The sequence below is a fragment of the Anser cygnoides genome, chromosome 4 (assembly GCF_040182565.1).
Source record: "Anser cygnoides isolate HZ-2024a breed goose chromosome 4, Taihu_goose_T2T_genome, whole genome shotgun sequence".
NCBI classification, from domain to species: Eukaryota; Metazoa; Chordata; class Aves; order Anseriformes; family Anatidae; genus Anser; species Anser cygnoides.
The window spans coordinates 32,769,654-32,792,406 of NC_089876.1; the positions used below are offsets into that span (position 1 = coordinate 32,769,654).

Sequence of the window (22,753 nt, forward strand, 5' to 3'; positions counted from 1 at the left end):
GCGAGGCACACCTTGTCCGCAGTGGGACTGCACAGGGCACCGTGGCAGGTGTGGTGCGCAGCAGACCATGCAGTCTGGGAAGGGGCTGCTGCGCCTCGAGTGAATTACGGTTGCCTTGGGAACCTTTATTTTGAATTTTGTGCCTATAGCCGGATGAATTTATGGCGAAGAACATGAAATGTCTCCTTAGATATAACACCTGATTTTTTTTTTCTTGGTGTTCCTTGCAGCTGATGAAAAAAAAACTGCTACTTACCCGCATTATGTAATAAGCATTTGGTAAGGAGCAAGGTGGTTTTTTTTGTACAATAATTTGCATTGGCATGGTATTTGATAAATCTAGAACTGTGTTCCTCTGGGAAGGATGCAGACCAATTCCCTCTATCTTGTCTTCTGTAGACAATGGCAAAGAGAATGGACATTATTTTATCTGTTCCACATGGGTACTTTATTTTTTTTTTTTACCATGTCATCACGATTTGTTTTCACTTTGTTGTTACATATACAAACATACTGAGTTTGCAGGCTTAGATTAGTAATTTTTTCTCTTATCTTTGTTAATTTTAGCTTTCTTAGGAATGCTGTTTTTGAGACATGTATTTTTAAGGCCATCTCCAGTCCAGTAAGCTGAAACAAAAGACCCTCTGTTGAAAAAAAAAATAAAAATGCAGTGCTGGGTGATTTTGTAGTTCTCTGCTTTACAGCAAAACAAACCCTGCAATTTTGAAGACAAAACATGAAGCAGAAAAGGGAGTAAGGAAACGGGGAATGCATAAAATGAATGAGGCTCCTTTGCCCGTTGTTGAAACAGTGGCAGAATAGAGGGGTTGCAAATAATTGGGCAAATTGTGTAGTACCCTGAGATTGCCTACACGCAGTCATGGTCTTAAATGTGATGATATAGTACCGGCCAAATCTTGGCTATACATATGCTTCCCTGAAAGCTTTGCTGGCAAATGAGAGGAAAGATTTTGACTGTCAAGAGTCTGTTTAGAAGTGCGTTTTCCCTCTTTTTGCACCATTGAACTTTGTGAGTTTTGGTGACCTGGAACAGTTGTTGTGTGCTGTACTTAGTGGGCAAAAAGAGATGCAAGAATACAGCAAACAAGGAAGTGAGTTGGCATGTTCTTTGTCTTGCTTTGTTGTATAAAATGACTTGATAAAATGGTTTCTCTAAGATTTTTTTGCTCTTGAAAGCACCTTACACCAGCAAGTGACCTTGTCGCCTCCTCCTGACCTGTGGCTTGTTTCTGCGTTGCATGGGCTGCTATTCCGTGTCCCTGGCACTAGCCAGAAGGCGGCAATCTGTGGGAAGTACAAGCCTTGGATTTTTATACTGTTAATTCCAGCTTTTCTTGAACTAAGGTTGTTCTGTTTGCTGGGGTAATGTCCAGAACTTTAAACAAAGTAGCAGCATTTTGGTTTTTTTGTCTCCTGCACAGAATGGGTTGGTGCTGGTGCTGCGAACTCCCTGCAGCGCTGGCACTAAGGAGGCTGTAGTCGGTTTAACATCTACAGGAGGGAGGAAAGGTTATTACTCGAGTTGCCTGTGAAGAAAAAATTACCTGTTGTATATGAGGTATGGGCTCTACTGGGGAGAAGCAGAAAATGGAAAGGAGGGAGGCTACAGGGGAATTTTTACCTTGTCTATTGGAACAACTGGCAAAAAATAAGAGCTGTGTGACTACACACAATCTCGTCTTGCCGTCACTTACAGTCTGCTGTTGCAGCCAGGCATTGGCGTTGTGGACCTTGGTTTGAGGCAGAGCTGTTGCGGAGCCCAACCTGCGCTGGGCTCTGGCGGGACATCGCAGGGCGCCGGCTTCTTCTGGGCACCTCGGGCATCTTTATCGCGGACGGTGGCGCAGCACGGCAAGGCCACCCCGTGGGACGGTTTGTTGGTGCAGTGCTGAGTCACGGCACACAACCTGCCGCAGCGGGCTCCTTGTGCACAGCCAGCTCTGTGTCTTGCCCCGCGTGACAGTGCTCATCTCCGACTGCAAAAGTAGGAACCAGCGGCTTGCAAAAGCTTCTCTACTACATGGATTTCATACGGATACTTGAGAAAACTTAGCAGTTGGTGTTTGTGTTATATGTATAGAAGTTCTGGGACCTTTTGTGATGCCATCTTCAGGAGTGTGAGAAGCTTGCATTGGAAGTGGAAAAGAAACCAAGATTTTGCTAAAATTCTCATTTCACCTATTGGTTTGGTATTTTGTCTCAAAATCTTAATGTGATTAAGACGGGCACAAAAGCCAGTCAGATACTGTACAATCCTGGTTATTCAAATAAGTTTCTTTCAAAAGCAATTTGGAGGTCTTTTATCTAGAGATTGAAGTGGGAGGGAGGGGTAACGGTGTTTTTGGCACCAAGACCTAGTCATGGTTTGCCTGCAGGCAAGCTATTTATCTTCAGCTCAGTCCTGTGAGCGAGTACACTTCTGTACTTGTGAAGTTGTCATGCTTAGTCCTGTGGCAGCTGCTGAGATCTGCAGGTAGGTGTGTGGGTTTGGGGCAAATTATTGCCAGAAAAGACTCAAATGATTGCATAGGACACGTAAGGAATAAAGTTTTCAGTACAAAATGCTTCATTGTGCTGTGTTGTAGAGTATTTCTGGAAGTGAAATCAGCGTTACACGTGGTTTAATTTGCGTTAGAATAAACAGTGTAGCGTACTTAGCCTTCTGACTGGGCAAAGGTGCTCAAGTACCCGTGTGATGTACTGCCTCATCGTCACTCTTCCCCGTTCGCAAAGCCTCAGTAAAGTTGGTGGTTTCCAGTGCTGTTGTGATGAACCTTTGCACATACGTAAAGTGCTAACATGAACTCGTGCAGGAACTGTTGGCAGCAGGTCTGCCCTGCAAAGGTGCTCAGCGTGATAACACCTCTTATGAGTCTGTGGGGAACTCGCTATCAAGCCTTAAACGGCAGCTTCCACGCTCCTCGTTTTGCTGCGTGTTTGGGGCGATAGCACTGTGGGGTCTGAATTCTGCCATAGTCTGAACTTGGAAAGCAAGACCAATTTCCAACTATATTTAACAGACTGAGAAGAAGCACTTTTCTCAAATCTGCGTTTCTGGGGCCTATAGATTTCACTTCTCTGGTAGTTTTCCGGTCAAGCTAAGTTCACTATGGACATAGTCATTTTGACGTCAGATTGTTCATGCTTTACTTTCGGACTCCTAAATATTCACAAAACTCAAGTATGTTCATGTTAGTTTCAGGGTATTTCTTTTGGTCTCACCACAAAGTTTGCATGGAACCTAAGGTTAGAAATGCTTCGTTAAATGTACAGACCCAGATTCTACAGACAGGAAACTCAGACTGTTCATGCAGCAACACCTTTGGAACGTATTTAGTGATCATAAGAACACCTGTGAAGTTCTGTTTCTCTGAATTGGTGCTGTTGTGTGTCATGAAAACGAGGGCTATGCTGTGCAAGCCAAGGGAAGGGTGAAGGGAAGCATTCTGATTTTTGGTTTCCATTTTATTTTTAGTTTGCGTTGAAGCTCTACTTGGAAGTAGAATGTTGTTTCCCATTACAGAAAGCAAACGGAACCGCTTTGAAGTGTTGTGCTGCAATAAATGTTAGAAGTGCCCCGTTCTTTCCTCCAGGGTTGCAGTAAGCAGCTGGCTAAACAGGCAGGGTTGAGCCTTATCATGCTGAAGCAACCTACCCAGTGGTTCCCTTCTAAGAGGAAAGGAGGGCATACAGATCCGTACAGAACCTACTTCAGTGGTCGATCCCATGCACACTTCTGTTTGTTGGTAATGGGAGCATGAAGAGCTGTCCTAATTATTTCATTCTCTGTTTGAGCCTTCTTAACATGGACATGCCACTCAGCTGTCAAAGAAGCATGTATCAGTGTTGTTCTGCAACATGGGGCCCTGTTGTGTTCGCAGGGTTCACATAACAGGAACGGCTTTGCTCCCGAGCGTGCCCCGGACTTGCTGTAGCCACAGCGAGGGTGAGCCCCTTACGGGCACTGAGCCCTTCTTGCGGAGTGGCTTTCTCGTCAGCTGGTCCACGATCGTCCTCAGAACCAGGCAGGAGTGCATGTCTTACACTTGCAGTGAGCCACCAACAGCCAACGCTGAAAGTGTGGACCGAGGGGAACAAACTATTTGTGTATGCAAGTTGGAAATGCAGATTGGGCACGAGATGAAGACTAGCGTTAGTAAAACGGCCTAGATTTCGGCCACCTTCTTAATGGATGTGTGACTAGTGTGTGGGCCATGCCTAGGAAAGTAGTGTAACCTGTAAGTGGCTGGGTTTTATGGTTAGGATTAACTCAGGAGAGAAGAGTCTGGCATGGCTTTTTCAGTAGTGCTGCGTAATACCTCTTTGTAATCAGCCACGGCTAGTGCCTTCTTCTTTGCTCGTCTGGTTTCATAACTGAAGGAGCATTTGGGCCATACGATGCTTTCTTCTTGTGGTGAAAAGGGGCTGTCCAATCCAGGTGAGATACCTGAGGGTTTTGAAGTGATGGTCTTTTAGAAAGCACATGTGTACATGTAATGTAAGTCAGGCGCTGACAACGTATGTGACATACTGTTTTCATCAAAAACTTGGCTGTGGCTTTTTCCCCTTTCTTTCTAGCTTCTGTTTCACATGAAAGGGTTTCTGACTCATGGGGATTTTTGGTCATGTACTATGTCGAAGGTCTTTGTTAGTTTTGTTGTGAAAATTGCTTTTGTGCTCCGTGTGTGTGTAATCTAATTTCTGCGGTAGCTCACTGTGATGCCTTGTGTGGGAGAACTCAGTCTGATGTGGAGAAAACAGCTACAGGTCGCAGGACAGCTGAGCCCATCAGCCTGTTTGCATCGGAGCGGTTGTGGAGAAGGAAAGGGGGGGTGGTCACGTTGCGTGTGTCGCTTCTGAAGCTGTGGGTACCGTCAGATCAAGGCTTTCTAGTAAAGGCAGTGTATTTCATCTGTCTTGATAAAACACTCCTGTTTCAAGGCGAATAGAAGATGAATTTTACTCAACTTCAAGCAAAGAGATTTGTGTTGTTGATTGCGTTTTTGTGCTCTTTTTTAAGCAAGTCTGTGCAGAACAGTTTCTGTTCCTTGGTGTGCTTTTTGGCTTGCTGTTCTTTATCTGTCCCTGTCACTCTTTTTATATGTCAGTGACCGCAGCATGGAAAGCTTACTTCCACAGTTGAAGTGCACGATGCTTGTTTTCTGCCTCCGTGCCACGTGCTGGAAGTTGAGGAAGGGGAGTGGGAGCAGGTGGAGGAATGGCTTCTGCATTTTTCCACTGAGGGGTACTTGGATCTCTTTTTTTTGTGGCAGCATCCAACTAGTCAATGCCGAGTAATTTTACACTGCTTAATCTCTAGGTATTAAGGCAAAAAAAATACATTCAGCTCGGCAGCCTTGTGGAATTTTGAGATTGCTGCTATTGAAAAGTGTGCGTGAGCAAAAGCTGAAAAATTGAGAAGCGTTTAAGCACCTAAATTTTAATTGCATGTGGCTGGAAGTATCTCACATTTCCCAAGTGAATAACTTAAAAATTGTGAACCGTAATCATCAAGGATTCATTCTGTATTTCCACTGCTTCCTCCTGCTCTTGCCTCTGTTCGATTAAGTGGATGTAGAAATAGATTATTATTTCTTTTAACTCTTAATAGATCAGCATACTAGGAATATACTGATTTTAATATTGTAACTTTATACAAATATTGCGAGGGTTTGGAGTTGTAAAATCCTGAAATATGAGGTGCAGCCTGCAGACAGTTCCCCCGTTGCACCTCTATTTGGCAGAGAAGCGTTGGTGTTGCCGCATTCCTTTGCAGAGGCCAAGCACTCAAAATGTTACCCCTTTGGTATCAGCCAGCCCTCAGTAGGAAGGTAACAATCGTTTGTGAACTTTACAGACCTTTGGAAAAGCCGTGGCGGTGCCAAGGGGCTGCGGAGACGCTTGTAACTCTGCCACTGCAAGGATTCAGAGCAGTCTATTTTCTGGTTCAGGACCTTCTAAACTGTATCCTGTTTTTCACCCTTCAGGAAGAAACTTGCAATAATGTACGGTCATATTGGCATCTGCTCGTGGTGAGTGATGCACAAGGTAGTTTTATAGCAGTTAGTTGTACAGATGGTACACGTCCCCGTGCCGTTTGTCCCTTGGATGATTGTACCGGCAGTCACCTCGTCAGGGTAGGACTTCACTCGGGTGTTTCATCGTTCCTCCTCTTGGAAGGCTTTTGCAGTCCATGGCTCAAGAACCCAAAGGTATTTGCACTTGCTGGCTCCGAACAGCGCTGCACCTCAGCACACAGCTCTGCTCCACCTTCAGGTGGCCGCTGTGCCTGGCAGGGGTGCTTGCTTGCCATTTGGTTCGCTTCGTGGGCAGCACATCTGGAAACCCCAGAGCCATCCCTGCCACCAGGGGCTGTGTCGGATGTGATGCCTTAATGAAGCTTTTGGGTTAGGGCTTCACTTTCCACTTCCAGGCGAGAGCTTGTGCACAGGGCATTGCTGCAGCTGCACCCCAGACATCCTGGTCTCTTAGCCTTCCTGTCAGAGCATTTATTTTTCCCCTGGACAGTTCTCCTCACAGTGCAGAGCCCTCGCTGCTGGCTGTGCAGACTGGGAGCTCAGCTGTTCTTACCCAGCTGGCGCTGCTGGAGGGGCAACGAGCTGTGCCTGAATACTGGGGCACACGGGCATTACGCTGCCTTCTTGCTGACTGCTTTCCACACCACTGTTTAACTCTGCCCATTGTTTTGATGTTTTTTTCCTGTTCAACATGATAGATCTGCATGTTTTCACTGTTTTACTCTGCCCATTGTTTTGATATGTGTTTTTTTCCTGTTTAACATGATAGATCTGCATGTTTTCACAACAAAGGTGTAATAATAGCACTCAATACTTAACACAGTTACTTTCCTGAAGATTGTGCATTGGCATACTGGCAAAGAAAAGGAGAAAATAGATCGAAGTTCACAGGTACCTGTCAGAACCCTTATCTCCATTCTGCGTTTTGCCGATGTCATCACGTGTTGATCCTCCTACTTAGAAATCTCTTTTAACCTTCATGAAGTTATATTGATAGGAATGTGGTGATCGTTTTTTTAATAAGACCTTTTAGAAACAAATACAGCATTCAGGAGTATTGGAGTGTGAGGTCAGGCAACAGCAAGGTTCAAGTTGTTCTCTATTTTCTTTCCTCTGAATATCAGGTGTAGGTCTGTGCCGTCAGACAGATGGGCAGGGGTGGGCCGCTTGAGCTGGTCTTCGGTCCCTGCTGCCCTCCTAACTGCTGTCTGCTGTCTCAGTAGAAGGTGACAGAAAGTAATTCGATGAAGTCATTGCTGCCAAACCTTGCTGATGATGCACTTTAGTCCCTATTTTTTCTCTGTTTATTTACTTTACTATTTTTGGTGCACATTTAGCTAATTTCATGTCCTGAGCTGTACTGGGGTAGAGTCTTCTATTAAAGCAATCTTCTTTACATAACTTTCTAGGAGAGCTTTTAATTTGTTGCATGACCATTGTTCTGTGGCCTGAAATGATCTGTTTGTGAAACTGACCATACAGTCTTGGGGGAGTTCTTCAATCTGATGGTATGCTTACCCACTTCTTTGGTGTAGGTTTTCGTTTGGTTGTCAGCTACAAACAACTAAATGCTTACTGATGCATCCTTTTTGGAGGTGTAGGTACAGCTCTGGCAAGGCCAAGTGATTGTTGGTGAAGCCAAAGAAACTTGGAAATCTAGTGAAAATAGCAGTGTATTTTCTGTGCTTGCTTGAAGATCTCAGATCCGTTAGAATGTTAAGAGTTTGGTGACCTTTTATTATTGGAAAACATTTCAGTAGAGGAGCTGAAAAAATGGAAACAGTATGTTTGCTATAAAAACATTTGCAAAAGTAAACAGCTAAGTGGTTGAGAAATCCTGGGTAAATACCTAAAAATACGATGTGCTTGGATGTTGAAGTGGCTTTTGATGACATCAGCTTCTTATGCAGGTAGGACAAGATTTTCGTCATTTCATTTTGTGCATCTATTTTAGTTCTATCTAATAAACAAAGAAATCAAACAAGCGAGGTACGTTTGTGTTTCCTTTTTCTTGCTGTTTTTGATGACACGAGCCTAAATACAGTAATGAAAGCCATCTGTAAAGCGGTAAGACCTCATACCTCAAGAATCTTTCAGTGTTGATGGCTGTAAACTGTTATTCCAACCACATGTAATGTTTCTTTTCTTTTAACTTACAGGTCTTAATGCCTAACTTGAAACAACGTATTTCTTTTCCCTCTGCATTTTGATATGCGGGAGGTTAGAACTCAGAGTTCTGTTTAAAATCCTGACTCTGTTGCGTTTCCATTTCATTTTTTTCAAAGAGATAGAGGTATTTAGCAACCGTCTACTGGTTTGTAGCATAACCAAATGGTAAGAATAAAGAATATAAATAAGTTCCTTTTGAACTGTATAACTGTTTAAATACATATAAGCAGTGTGTTCTGTTTATACTGCTAAAATATACTAAGAATGGCCTTTCTTCTAGGGAATAGCACTTAGAAATGCAACTTAAAACAATATTGTTTGAAATAATTTGTCTTTATCGAATTGGTTTTTCCGCTGTCTGATTTACATGATGCCCTCCTTCTCAAACATGGAAGCAATCATTACTTGGATTGTAGTTGACCCTAAGAGCCTAACTTGTGGATCCCAGCCCTTGGTTCCTTCTCGGACAGCAGAAGCAGTGATGGGTTTCTGTGCAGATGAGCCCCAAGCGGTACGGCTTAAGGCACAAGACTTAAGTTGTTGGACACAACACAGCTGTCCTAGGCGCAAGTCGAGCCACAGGGTCGGTCTTTGTTACCACAGCGGTGGGGCTGCATTTTCAGCAGCGTGGTTCCTGACTTATGAATGTCACTGAAGCACAAGGAACTCAGTCAGCTTTTCCTAGGAAGAAGGAAGCTGGATTTGTGGGCATCTTCTCCTCGTGCGCGTATCATGGGCACTTGAGGGTGTGTGGAGTACGTATATCCGTGCTGTGTACTCACCCATGCAGTGCCCGAGCATGCTGAGGGGTCAGCGAATGGAGGAAAAGCTTCATTGAGGTGCTGTGTGCAGCCTCTGGCAGGGATGCGGTTTCAGTGGCCACGGTGGATGCAGCTGCTCCCAGCACTGTCCTTAAGGTTTCTCAAGTGGGAACTGACTCGGGCTCTGAAACTAACTGTGGATTTGTTATCTGAGTTGGTCCTCTCATTAATCCACGCAAAAAAATCCTGTTAGCATTCAGACAGGGTAGTAATTGTTTGGCTTTTAGGAAGCGTTTTGAGTTGGGGCTCTATGTTATCTTGCAAGTATAAAAAGAAAAACTGAGTTGCATTTCTCCGTGCTAGCAGAGAGGAATGGACGTTCACCTTGGAAGGGCAGGGCTTTAGCTTGCTCCTGCGTCTGGCTTCTGGGGTAAATAGAGCCCCTTACCCGGCAGCTGTTTGTTTGCCTGATGTTTCTGAAATGAGGGTTTAGACAAGGATGAACCCCATTACTTCAGCTCTGGGAATCAAGTCGCTGAGGCAAGATACCTTGCTAGTAGATGTTGACGTGTATGACAAAAGTCGTCATTGTCTATTGGATTTGCAAAGCTTTTTACCTCCTGCTTTATATCTCAGTAAGCTTAAATCTCTGTGAACAACATACCGTGTCTCGGGGGGAACACTTTCTCTAGGCATACAAAATTGCCAAGAGTGGATTGGTAAACAACAGGAAGTTGACACCTTTATTTGACTTTAATGGATCATATTGAAGAGCTTTGATATAAATTCTTGGTGTAATTAAATCCAGCTAAATGGGTTAGTTGTCAAAAATTTCTGCTACTACATTTTCTTTTTTTGGTGATGTCATTCATAAAGCTTTGCAAAATGTCTATTTTCTGGAAATCACTCACTTCTCTTTTTTTTTTTCTCCTTTTTTTTGCAGTACCTGCTCTAGTCACCACTGCCAAAACTGCTACAATGGAGGTGGTTTCAGCAGAAGTGAACAGCTTGCTCCCTGAGGAAATAATGGACACCGGGATAACGCTGGTGGAAGATGACGGCATCGAGGCAGTTATTGTGTCATCACCGATGGGAGATTCTATTCCAATGGAAACAGAACTGGAAGAAATAGTGAATATAAGTTCCACTGGTGACTCTTCAACTACGACTACAGCCCCAGTCACCGCAGAACCGGTTACTGCGCCCAGTAATCACTCAGGCGATGCAGCGGTGAACACCGCAACTGCCAAAACGGAGGGAAACTCGATAGTAAAGCCTGCCTTTCAAAGTGGCCTCCATAAACTTGGTGCTCAGACCCCGGTCACTATCTCAGCCAATCAGATTTTTTTGAACAAGACTGCCGACCTTAAAATAGGCAATCAGAGTATTAAACCAGACGGGCAAAAGCTCATCGTAACAACTTTGGGCAAGTCTGGCCAACCCATTGTTTTAGCATTGCCCCACAGCCAGCTCCCGCAGGCACAGAAGGCTGCGTCCCAAGGCCAAGCCGGAGACTCGAAGGTACAAGGCCAGCAGATCAAAGTTGTTATCGGAGGCCGGTCAGAAGTGAAACCTGTTGTTGGTGTCTCAGCTTTGACGCAAGGAAGTCAGCTGATAAATACTGCCGCCCAGCCTTCTGTTTTGCAGACCCAGCAATTAAAAACAGTACAGGTAAAGTGAGTTATGCTGATGAAACCTCTTTAAAATAATTCTGTTGGTGCAACTGTTGTCTGCTTCCTTCGCTGACTGGCGCGCGGTTGCTTTCAGCCTTCGCATTCATTCCTTGTATAAAAGCACAGTGCTGCTCTTGGCCTGCTTTTTCATCTGTGTAGGCATTTACAGTCTTAATGTCTTCTACCTCTAGCTACTGTCTAGGAATTTAGAGTTTGCCTCAGAGAAAGTGAGCTATCAAAATTCATTAAAGAGAGTTTTCCCATTATTTTCATTTGATAAAAATAAATTCTACATGCTTTCAGAATACTGAATTGAACTCTTTATGCCTGCCATTTCTTTATTCAGAATGTGCACGGCTTTCCTCTTTTATGATCAAGTAGCTTCTGCCTCTTGCATTGAGCTTGTTATAAATAAAGTCTCCAAAGAACCGTACAGTATTTGAGAAGTAACAGAAAGGTACATCTCGTCTGCCTCAAATCTGCTTAAGCTTATCAATAGATATTGATCAACTAGACAGGATTGTAAGCTGGATGTCTCTAAGCGCTGTTTCCCAACTCAGGCATGGATCTGGAGATAACTGAAAACAGAGAGAATCTGATGGGATCTGAAAAGGTGTTGTAAAGACACAAGTTATTAATGAAAGGGCCTGATTTTCATCTGATGTGTGGCAGAACTAAATGTGAGCAACTTCTTTCTAGATGACTGTGAAGAGAAACTAGAACTCAGTGCAGGTTATGATGGAAAATGATTATTGAAATTAGTGAGATGAGAAAGGAAACTGAAAGTACACAAATGAAAACAAATTTCCTACACTTGAAATTTTTCAAGTAACTTTTCATGCTACTTTTAAGCATACCATGAGCACTGGTAAGTTCCCCAGCTAGCATTTTGTGGTAAGCACACATAAGCAACTGTCCAGGTAGTTTGTTTTAAATCAGCAGATGATCCCTGCACCGGTATCTGCTTTCCCCTCCTTTGTTGCTGTGTCTTATCTCCAGACAAAAATGTTTAATAGTTAGGACCATTTTCAATTTATCTGTGCACCCTGTATGTGGCTCCTGTTTTTGTGCCTTCCATTGTTAATGATACAGTTGTCATTACAGTTTTCGAAAAAGCGATGTCAACACAGGAACGTGTAAGAGTGGATCATTTCCTACTGGCTTCAGTTACTGCCAACTAGTACATAAATGAAACAGTATAATATTAAGAAAATAACTGCAATGAGCTTTTGCTTCCATGAGATTACCTGTGCCATCAGTGACTGAGAAACTGACTCAGTGATTGATATCTGTTTGTCAGGAGGAATTCTACAGGTTCCTTAATATAACCCATTATAAATGGGCTTGCATCCCTTTGTTAATCCATTTAATTGCAGTTGGGTTGAATTTGTTTGTTATGGTCTTTCTGTTAAATCTTTGCTTTCTTTTGCAAAATGGAATGAATTGTTAATGCCTGATATTCCTTTTTTTTTTCCCCTATAAGGAGATGAGGAAGTAGAAATGAAAAGCAAGAAGGCAGAGTTCAGTTTGTTAAAAGTGACCGATACTGCAGGAAAGAACTACATGTGCAACTCCTAGACAGTACGTCTCCCTGCAGGAAATTACTTAATTATCAAAAGGATATATGAGGCTAGGTGAGAGATTCACGATCTTACTCTATCATAGATGACAGGGGAGGTAACCCACACTTAGAAAATGATGTCATGTGTTAACCCCATGATCCTGACGAGCCTCTCAACCTTTCAGTGCCTTCTTGGCACCTCCTGAGTGGAAAAGGAAGTAGTGAATGCTTCCCTGCTTCCCAAGGGTCTTGTGTAACTTAACTCATGTGAAACAGTTGTTTCAGATGCAAGGCAGCACAGCAGTTCGACTTCGTGCTGAAAAAAAGAATTGATAAAAGGTGAGGCTTAGGTGGATACGAGCTCTGTACAGTTCTCCTCACATTATCAATGTTGTAGGGGCTTTGCAGGTCAAAAATAAAATCCTTTTGTCTTACTGGAATCTAATTGTGACACTTGAGATCTCAGCACTTGAGAAAAGGCAGAATTGATAGAGTTCTGCAAAACGTGCCTTGGAATCCTGCTCCCTCTCTGACTGCAATGTTAGAGGTATGAAGCTGTGGGGTGTAAAACACAGTGGGACCTCGGGCTTCTGTAGTAAGAGGTTTATTGCTCTCCCTTCTGTAGACCTTCTGTAGATCTGGACAGTTCATCATGATATAGTAGAAACCACTGCCCTGCACGTGTGGACAAAACAATTTGGCCAGCACATGTTTTCAGCCTGGGACTCTGCTTGCATGCAGGCTTAAAAAGCATGATGTGCTGGCGTACTACCTGGCGCTTGTGTGAGAAGCAGAGGTCCAGACCCATCGCCACTGCTGCGACTGAGCTGCTCCAACCTGAACTTGTCTCGATGTGGTAGCTGGCTCCGCATTTCAGTGGTTACATCTACATGTCTGTAGCTACTGTGGCAAGACAACTGCGGCACCATCAGTGTGGCTTTGTTTCACTGTGGGAAAATAAACTCGCGCACTCCCTAAGCCCACAGCAAATCTCTGCTCCTGACTCAGGGTCCTTATTATCTTCTCTCAAGTAGGCTGTTGTCTTCTATTTCCAGACTCTGTGATTCTTTTCCTATTATGCCAAGTAAAAATTACATAGGGTGTGGCTGCATGGAGGAGCTCCCATGAGGTCATCTAGGGAGTGGATTTATACTATGTTAGCTCCTTTGTGGTAAGTGGCTGTGGCTTTTCCTAGCCCGCAGTAAATTCAAGGTATGCGAGTGCCTTTTTCTGTAATAATATCACGTTGCTTGACAGTTGAAGGCAGGCTGGTCATGGAAGCACACTTGTTCATCTTGTTTAGTGGGAAGAGCTTAGGGAGACACAAATTAACCCTTGAAATAAAGATGCTTGCACATTAAGCTTTTCCTTTCTGCAGGGGGAAGAAGGCTGCTGTGTGCTTCTTAAATTAATAATTTTCTTAGGGAAGAGCTCTTTGCCCTATGAAATACTTCTGCAGTCTAATTCGAAGCAACTTTCCGAGAGCGTGCTTAGCTTACATAGGCAAAAAGGAATAATGGTGACCTCCTTGTGATTAGTACAGGCAGTGACAGAGGGCTCCAGAGAAGTTGCTCTTGCTGAAGCACTGAGAGGACATTCTGTCACCTTGATTATTTCCTCTGGTGTCTCCAGTCTCTACTGAAACAGGTAATGAGCTTCCCACCTTATCCTGGGAGGCTCTGGCAGACACTGGGGCTATCGATGCTCCAGAAGGGCTCGCTGCCAAGAGGCAGCCAGTGGGGCTGCCCATGCTGCAGGGCCGAGGGAAAGTATGCCGGTTTTTCGCCACGTTTCTGAAAGCCTGCGGGAGTTCAGTCATTTCTTAGAAAATGTAGAGCTTCTGCTTCCCAGTCCATCAGTTTTCCAAAAAAAAAAATATCTGAGAAGGGTATCGCAAGTTGAGCCCCCTTGAAGCAGGGCTACTTGTGTTGACCAGCTCTTGTTCTGGGATTTTTACTTTGCCCTGAGATACTTGATGGTAACAGTTGGCTGGTATTTTGTAAGTGTTTATGCAAGTAATTTAAGCATGGATAATGACTGTTACTGGGAAACTGCTGCTGCTGTTTGAGCGCTCACTGTTCCTGCTAGGTGTTGGCCATGTTCTGAGCCAGACTTTGCCCTTGCTTCAGCGACTAGAAGCAATAGCAGGTAAATTACGGTGATAATTTGTAGCAGGATTAGGATTAATTTCAACAGCATGGCAATCTCCAATCTGGCGCTGCCCAGGGTCGGAGCTGCCTGGGGGCCCTTGGCCTCAGCCGGGCACAACTCGGGCACGCAGTGCGGGGTTTGCTGTCGGTGCGAGGCCAGGAGCTGTGGTGCCATCCGGGGGCTTCCCCAGCTGTGCTGCCAGCATGCTGCAGGCAGCCCAACCAGCCTCACGCACCCTCTCTGCGGGCAGCCTGCTGGATTTGTTGCACATTGCCGACCACTTGCAATGCTTTGGCGTCGCGCTACTGTAAAGGAGGTGTTTGCAGTCAGCAAATGCTATAAATAGGGTTTTTGTGTAGGAAACCACAACATCCAGCCTATTTGATTGCTTCATTTAAGCAATTGCTTCTTTCTCAGGCTGTTGAAAGTAGCTGTCATTTCTGTATTTGTCTCCATGTGTAAGGTTTCTCTGCTTGCTCGTTTGAGTAAAAGCAACAGATGTGCAATATCGATGTGGCTCCCCATGTTGATGCCATCTCATGCCTCTGTGACCTTGCTGCAGGTGGTGGCCGGTGCCTGTGGGATGCACACAGGCACGTGGGGCAGAGGTGAGGCAGGACGGGGCTCATCTGCGGGTCTGAGTACAGTATTGCTTACAGGAGAAGATCCTAATGCTTGCCCTCATCTGCTGGCAGCCTCGAGAGTTGGTGGTTTAAAGCAATCTTTGAAAGAAGTCACCTCTAAGTTGAATTTTCCACGCCTGCATGCCAGGGTATAGAAACGGTTGGGATAAACGCATCTGGTAGCTGCCCCTTCAGTGTGGAGAAGGGAGGAAAAAGTTCTGATTGTCCTCGTTACCAAGCCCTGCTGAGAAAGCCTTTAAGTTGAAGCAGTCCGTATCATTGAATTGCACGTACCTGTCCCTGGTCCAGCTGCACTTCAGAGGGGAGATGTCACAGAAGGGACACATGGCCCCCTACTCTTGGGCCTGGATGTACTGATTTGCTTTTGGCTAGCCCATGTCCAAAAATTTCAGGGGCTGATGATCCACGTTCTCTTTTCCCATTTGCAGGGTAGGAGTGTGCTGCTATGTCAGAACAGGTGAAGAAATGTTTCAGAGCAGTGAAGAAACATTTCAGAGCTGTAGTAGTCTCATTTAAGTGACTCAAGGAGCAAGTTTATGTCCTGGGTGGCTGAAAAAGTAACTTTTTTTTTAAACTTGAAATTTTGAGACTTGGCTTTTAACTTGAATATTTTTTACATAGGCAGGCCACATGTGAGAAATATTTTCAGGACAATAATAAGGCGCCTTGAAAGTGAGGTATGTTTGTTCAGGGATATCTTATGAGATAGCTGTGAGGGGTTTGGCTGTCCTGCTTTGGTGGCTGGCTCTCTCAAGAGGCATAGATGATAACCCAGTTCTCTCCAACATGAGAAATGGAGGTAAAGTGTGAGATGATGAATTATTCTGTCTGTGAATATTGCACTCTATCTTGTATGATGTCGTTAACATGATGATTTAGATCCAAAACACTCAAGTTATTTGAGAATTTTTTTATCCGTCTTTCAGATTGCGAAGAAGACCCGAACCCCAACTTCTGGCCCAGTGATCACCAAGCTGATCTTTGCAAAACCAATCAATAGCAAAGCCGTTACAGGGCAGACCACTCAAGTGTCACCAGTCATTGCAGGTTGTACTTACTTGACTTGTTTTGCTTTATGATTTTTTAAGGTTATTCAAAGAGATGGCAATTGTAGGTTTTTTTTTTTCCTGTGTTGATTTTTATTATAGTTTCCGTTTTAACACCTCAAGCAATTGGGGGAAAAATCAACAAAGATTTTGAGGTAGATAGAAGCAGATAAATGTTATCACAGAATCATTTAGGTTGGAAGAGACCTCCAAGATCACCTAATTCAACCTCTGACGTAACGCTACCAAGTCCTCCACTAAACCATATCACTAAGCTCTACATCTAAACGTCTTTTAAAGACCTCCAGGGATGGTGACTCAACCGCTTCCCTGGGCAGCCCATTCCAATGCCTAAGAACACTTTCGGTAAAGAAGTTCTTCCTAATATCCAACCTAAACCTCCCCTGGCGCAACTTTAGCCCATTCCCCCTCGTCCTGTCACCAGGCACGTGGGAGAATAGACCAACCCCCACCTCTCTACAGCCTCCTTTAAGGTACCTGGAGAGAGCGATGAGGTCTCCCCTGAGCCTCCTCTTCTCCAGGCTGAACAACCCTAGCTCCCTCAGCCGCTCCTCGTGAGAGTTCTTCTCCAGACCCCTCACCAGCTTCGTTGCCCTTCTCTGGACTCTCTCGAGCACCTCCATGTCCTTCTTGTAGCGAGGGGCCCCGTAGTGGTCAGTAACCTTACACTTTGCTCATTTAGATGAATTAGACTTGAATCATTTGATTTTGGCGTGGGGGAGTTGTATGCAGGTAACATTTAAGGCACGCAAATTATTTCCAAAGGACGCACCTGGAAAGCCAGTCACCTTCAGAGCTTTAAAGGATGTCTATCTGTTTCCAGATCGACCCCCTCCCAGCAGGCCTAAAATATTTTCCACATATGAATGTGTTAAGTCCTTACGGAACCAGGATTTGTGCTAGTTGTAAAACGTTGTGCATATGCATCTGAACTAAGGTTTTTGTGTGTTTCAAAAACAAACAAGCCACTTCAAGAGGCATTACCTTTTCATTTGGCAGTACGTGAAAACTGACAAACAGTTAAAGAACCACAACAGAAATAGTTTTTGCAAGAGTTTATTGTTCCATTAGACTTCTAAAGCTTGTTGCCTGCAGAGTGAAAAGAAACGTGCAGGTCACAACAGATCTGCATCATATTGACTAGCAAATGTGTTATTAAAGAAATAAGCTTCCAGCTTTTCAATCAATAAGCTGGAGAATAACAAGTACTTTTCCCTGAGCTGGCGAGGTGAAGATGCTTGTCTAAGTGAAGTCTTCCTAAACATCTTCCTTTCCTCTCGCAACCCCAAACCGCCAGTACAGCTTACCAGCTGAGAGAGGTTGGTATTGCTTTATGGAAGGTGTAGCACATGTGTGTTCTGTTTAGATTGTGTGTGTGTGTTTTTCTCAATCCGATAGATACTTGTAATTGCCTGGACATTTCTGAAAACTGAGGTGCCAGTTGTAATTTTGCAAGGATTGTCAATATAAGCAGCCAGATTCTGTTTAGGAAGCTGATGCCAAGGAGCGCAGAGGGGATGCAGTGAGAAAGGGAAAGCTATCACCAGGAAAAAACAAAACTAGCAGCACTGAATACTGAAGATGGTAAAATTCCCACAGATAGTGACATTTTCGGGTTGCATGTGGCTTTAGCAACCAAGCATGCTGTTATTTAGGCTGCACACAAGTGAGGGTTATCTCAGAGCATGTAGACCTCAGAGGAGGGCAGCTTTCTATGTGGATGGTGCTTGATCATGTTAGTTGCAGTTGACCCAATTTTCATGTCACCAGTTGGTTCTGGATGGCAAAGTTACACTGCTTTTTCTTATATTTTGATATATATGAGAGAATTGCTGAGAGATAGGCTGTGACAGAAACACACATCTGAGCCAAAGTGCAGCAGAGGAAGGCTCAGTGGTCAAACGCTCTTTGGAAAGCAACTTAAAAGTATGAAGAAAAATCTATTTTCTGCTCTTGCAGTTTTGCAGTATTCATGAGGCTGATTTTGTGATTTGGAGCCGCTGTTTTTGATGTTTAAGCTTCTTTGCTATTGCAAAAGCAGATTGTATGGGGAGTTATACCTCCGTGCATATTTTCACAGGAGTATCATATATTGTGTTAGGCAGTGAAAAAGCCAACCACCAGCACAAACAGAATGAAAAAAAGTCAAAGTTGAATGTAGAGAGACACCAAGCACCTTTTTGGTGGTCACTGTCATAGAGCTCGTTTCTGCTGGCAGAGTATTAAAGGGAAGTGCCCCTCCACCCCTTCCCAATTCACAGTTTTTCTGTACACTGGCAGCAGCCCAGGGACTTGGTAGCATGCTGCCAGCTGGCTGAGTGTGTGCAGCGCAGGTGTATTGGAGGGATGCGTGCCTGGGGATGCTGTGCTGGCTTTCAAGAATTACCAGCTGGATGCCTCAGAAAGCTCAAAGTAAATGTCAGTTTTATTAAGCCTGAGAAAACTGTTTCTTCATTTGTGGTAACACAGATTGTTTCTGCTTTCTTTCTGAATCTAAGTTAAGGAGTTCCACTGTCCTTCCTGGTAGGTAAGGTACCCTCAGAGGCAAGGATCAACAGCGTGCTAACCAGGGAAAACTTGAGCTTTACAAGTTCTAAAAGGGGATACTGAAGCTGACCGTGTCTTTGTTGATTATAGGCAGGGTTCTTTCGCAGTCTGCTCCAGGAACACCACCAAAGACAATAACGATCTCTGAGACTGGAGTTATTGGATCCTCTTTGAGTACAACAACACAACAGACACCGAATAAAATAGCTATCTCACCACTCAAATCCCCCAATAAGGTAAGGACCCCATTCTGGCTGCAGCCCTCCCGTCCTTGCTGCAAAGTGATCTGAATGGAGCTCTGTGTTTGAGTCTTGGCTACGAGCTGTCTGTGATCCTGCCACTCCAGAGTCTCTGTTGCGTGGCACTACGCTCTGCGTTAATGGCCTACACTAGGTTTTTCAGCCGTCTCCTTTAATGTGGTTTTAAGTAAATACGTGGTACTGCATTAATTTCCCATTCCTGTCACTTCTTGCCATTCCCTCAGCATCCATTCCCAGAGCAGCTGTTCTCCCCTAGCCAAGCGCTCAAATAATCCCTTTTTTTGTCTTTAAATGCATTCATAAAAATTCAACAGGCTGTTTAAGAGGAGACCTTGGTTATGTTAATAGGTTAACATTTACTAACTGTTGCCTGGTGCTGCATAGATAATTTAGTCTTCTCTAGTCTTGTCTGACATAAATGAGATTGGCAGTGATCCTTGATAGAACCGGAGATTGGCACAGGCAGGCAATTGATAGGAAGATAACTCATGCAATGCAGACAAGCATCACGGCGAAGCTGGGATTTTAGACCTGATTAAAATTGCCTTGAGAATAGGAATATTACTGGAGAAAGGATGATTGTTAGGGAGGGGAACCAAGATGTATAATGCATGCAAACTAAGTAGCAGGTATGAAAACTAGCACAAGAATTAAGATTTTCTTGTTTTGGATGTGCTTTTAGCTACGGAGAGTTAGACAAACAGCAGAGGATTTGTGTTTCAGAAATATTGCTGGGAAAAGCATTGCAGGGAAGGTGTTAAGTAAATCTTATAATAAAAATTAATAGATGAGTGGGAGTGAAAAGACTTTGCGCTACCTCTTGAGTTCACTGTAGATAAATAATTCTAAGTATCTTTTAAAAACAAATGGTTTCAAAAGCTGGGTTTCTTTTTGTTAAAACTTGAAGTAGGAATTTTAAAAAGAAGTTGAAAACTGACCTTGGAAGGGTTGTGGTTGTTTAGAATAGAGTATTCAAATGATGCGCTCTGCAGAAATCTGGTCAGAAAACTGGATCGTTACAGGAATCAGAAAGTAAAAGATATCGGAAAGAAAAAAAATGAAATAAAGTTGAAAAATACTTATGAAGCTCTTATGTTTTGGCTGAATTAATAGCATAAAGTGAGATTGTTTTTCCTTTCCACTACCCTCCTCTAAAGCTTCCCTTTATCATGAAACAGTCACGGTGCTGATTAGAAAGCTGTAACTCAGAAATCTGTCCTGACAATGCTCAGTCTGAGTGTACAGAGTTTGGGGGCGTAAGGAAAAGAGAAGCAGTGCTAGCTGTCTGCATGGGACTTTCTGTGCTGGAAACCGGCAACGCCTTGAAGTTTCTAACATATCTACGTGCTGTGCTTGCACAGTCAGGCCGTGTGAGTTGTGACTGAATACAGCGCCCTTGTTCGCAGGAAGAACTTGAGCTACTGTGGGAGAACTGTACCTCTGTCACGAGGAGGGGGACGTTTATGTACAGGGTTTTGCATGCTGCTCAGAAATTTAAACTGCTTCTTTGTTTTGCCAAGCAGCTAACAGTGGTGTCAGTGGCCTCCCAGCCTCCCAACTCCCCCCAGAAGACGGTGGGCGTCCCACTGAATGTAGCGTTAGGACAGCAGATCCTCACAGTGCAGCAGTCAGCACCCTCCTCCCCTGGGAAGGCCATAGTCAACCACACAACCGCGCAGGTACAGACTGACTTTCGTTTAATTTCTAGCGTGTCTGCGTCTCATCTCATGCTCGTGAGAATCTAGGGTGCTGAACTGCAAACTGGCAGTCCCAAGGTGTTCTTGTAGCAGCATTTGCTTAAGAGTTGGCAGAAGCATTGCCCGGAGGAGCAGGCGCTCCTCCCATGGAGGGCTGCCAACTATTGGCAGCACACTCAAGGGCACGCGCACTTAGAAAGCAGGTGCCCAAGCCGGAGAAGCCCCACTTGGGGCATGTTCTCGTCTCTGCGTATTAAATCTCCCAAGTCATCTGAAAGGCACCCTGTGCCGGTAGGAAGAATTCCTGGAGTGGTTGGTTCTTTTCCACCAATGAACACTGTTTGTATACCACTAACTAGGGCTGCTTCCTGGGTGTTTCTGAGGCTTGCAACAATGGAGTTCATATTCTTGTGGTAAACGTCTGCGTAACCAAGACACTGTGGTCTGAGACCTACAGAATTTAAGTCAATAATTCCATCTGTCTCATTTCTAGAAAAATTTTAAGGTTCTCCCTGTGAGCTTGGATAAGTTGCCTTCCATTAATGGAAGACGAGACAGAACTGAGTAGTCTATCAAACTACAGTTTTTATTTTATCCCTCCTTTTTTATCTTAGGGGAATCTTTTTCTATCTGAATCTCTGTATTCCTGTTTTGGTAAATACACAGGAATGTGTATGAGTGTAAATGAGCAAGGTGGACATAGCTCAGGTAGCGGACACAGTAGCATGCACTGCAAAAGGCCAGAGGCTCAGAGAGATTTTACTAGTCTTGTCTTAGCATGGCATGTGATAATGGGAATGGTGATAAGGAGACGTAGGCACCAGCATGATTTGATATTTCGGAGTAAAGCTGGCAAGACTGTCTGTTTAAAATGTTTTTTAAAATATGAAATCATTCTAATGCAAGCACTCGAAGTGACAGAACTGGGATTCCTGGGTGGTAGGTATATTGAGATCTGATTGAAAGCTATCTGAAACAACATAAGGGTTTCCCTTGTCATCACAGGGCTCAAGAAGATACCCTTTGAAGAGCTGTCACTTAAATTTTACAGTTTTCCCGGTTGTCTTTGGACAGCAGTCAGAAATTCATGTGCTAGAGGGAGCTTTGCCCAAGCTGGTTTCCCTGTGAGTGTCGCTGTGAGTGTGCTTGCAAACAGTGCTTGTTTCCAATTGGTCTGAGTTCCTGAGGTTTCGATATATTTATTTAGGAAAAAAAAAAAAAAAGTTATCCCAGGGAAAACTTACATAAAAGAGTGAGCTTATATTTCCAGTCAAGTGTGTGTGAAATGAGATTTCATTCTTGTAGGTGTTCAAAGCTGGGAAGCTAGGAAAATGTTATATCAAGTCATATCACTGTATCAAATTTAACGTTAGAACTTAGTTCAAATGTACATGATAGATTTAATATCAGTTTTTAAGAGATTCTGATAATAAAAAGCTGAACTCCAAAAGAAGTCGGATAAAAGGAGAAAGAAGAGGAATAAACTCGCATTTGAGGTCATCAGAAAGAATGGTAAAAGGGCTGCTATCAAGCCCGTACAGTTATGGATGTTTATAAAAATAATAGACATGGACTTGTTATCAGTTTGTCGTTTGAGAGAAATTGCAAAGCTGAAGTATTGTGAATTTGAGATGTACTGCTACCCCAGCTGTGCGGCAGCACAGGTCTGCCAAAATCCACTTCTTTCTCCTTTTGGCATTTATTATTTAGTAAATTTGTTTTGCTGCGGTTCATTGTTCTTGCTTCTCTCATTTCACAGCCTGCCCACTTTGTCATCTCTTCAGCGATCAGTTTATGGATTCTGTTCCATTTGCACCTCGAGGGCTGCACAGTGACTTGTGTGTGTTCATCATAAACTGTGTCCAACAGGATGTATCTGTACACACAGATTAATCATGCTGCAGTCCAGCACAAACAGTTCTGCAAGGAGTTCTTACTGCGTGTTTTTATTAATAAGAATATTTTTAGTTTTGTCCTCAGCTTGATTTTGAATACAAAGTGAGCAATGTTCTCCTTAGTCAGCTGAAGTCTAATTTGGCATGCACTGTATCTTGGGAAGCAGACTGAGTCATCCTACTCTTTCAAATATTAGTTTACTCGGGAGTTTGCTGTAAAGAATTGAAAACAGAACAGAGTTTGCTTTGCACCAAGCTTTGGCTGGCAT

At 43.8% G+C, this 22,753-nt stretch overlaps 1 protein-coding gene across 6 annotated transcripts in view; it reads left to right on the forward strand.

Annotated features, from left to right (window-relative positions):
- Positions 1-22,753, forward strand: part of LIN54 (lin-54 DREAM MuvB core complex component) — a 37,682-nt gene that overhangs the window by 3,723 nt on the left and 11,206 nt on the right. For 4 of the 6 annotated variants that reach the window (XM_066996635.1, XM_066996636.1, XM_066996634.1 and 1 more), the window contains exons 2-5: positions 9,933-10,660; positions 15,945-16,065; positions 18,723-18,868; positions 20,416-20,571. In XM_066996635.1, coding sequence (XP_066852736.1) covers positions 9,968-10,660; positions 15,945-16,065; positions 18,723-18,868; positions 20,416-20,571 — 1,116 coding nt within the window. In that variant the 5' untranslated portion in view covers positions 9,933-9,967. The remainder of the gene's footprint in view (positions 1-9,932; positions 10,661-15,944; positions 16,066-18,722; positions 18,869-20,415; positions 20,572-22,753) is intronic. The other 2 variants (XM_013190552.3, XM_013190553.3) reach the window with 2 other exon arrangements.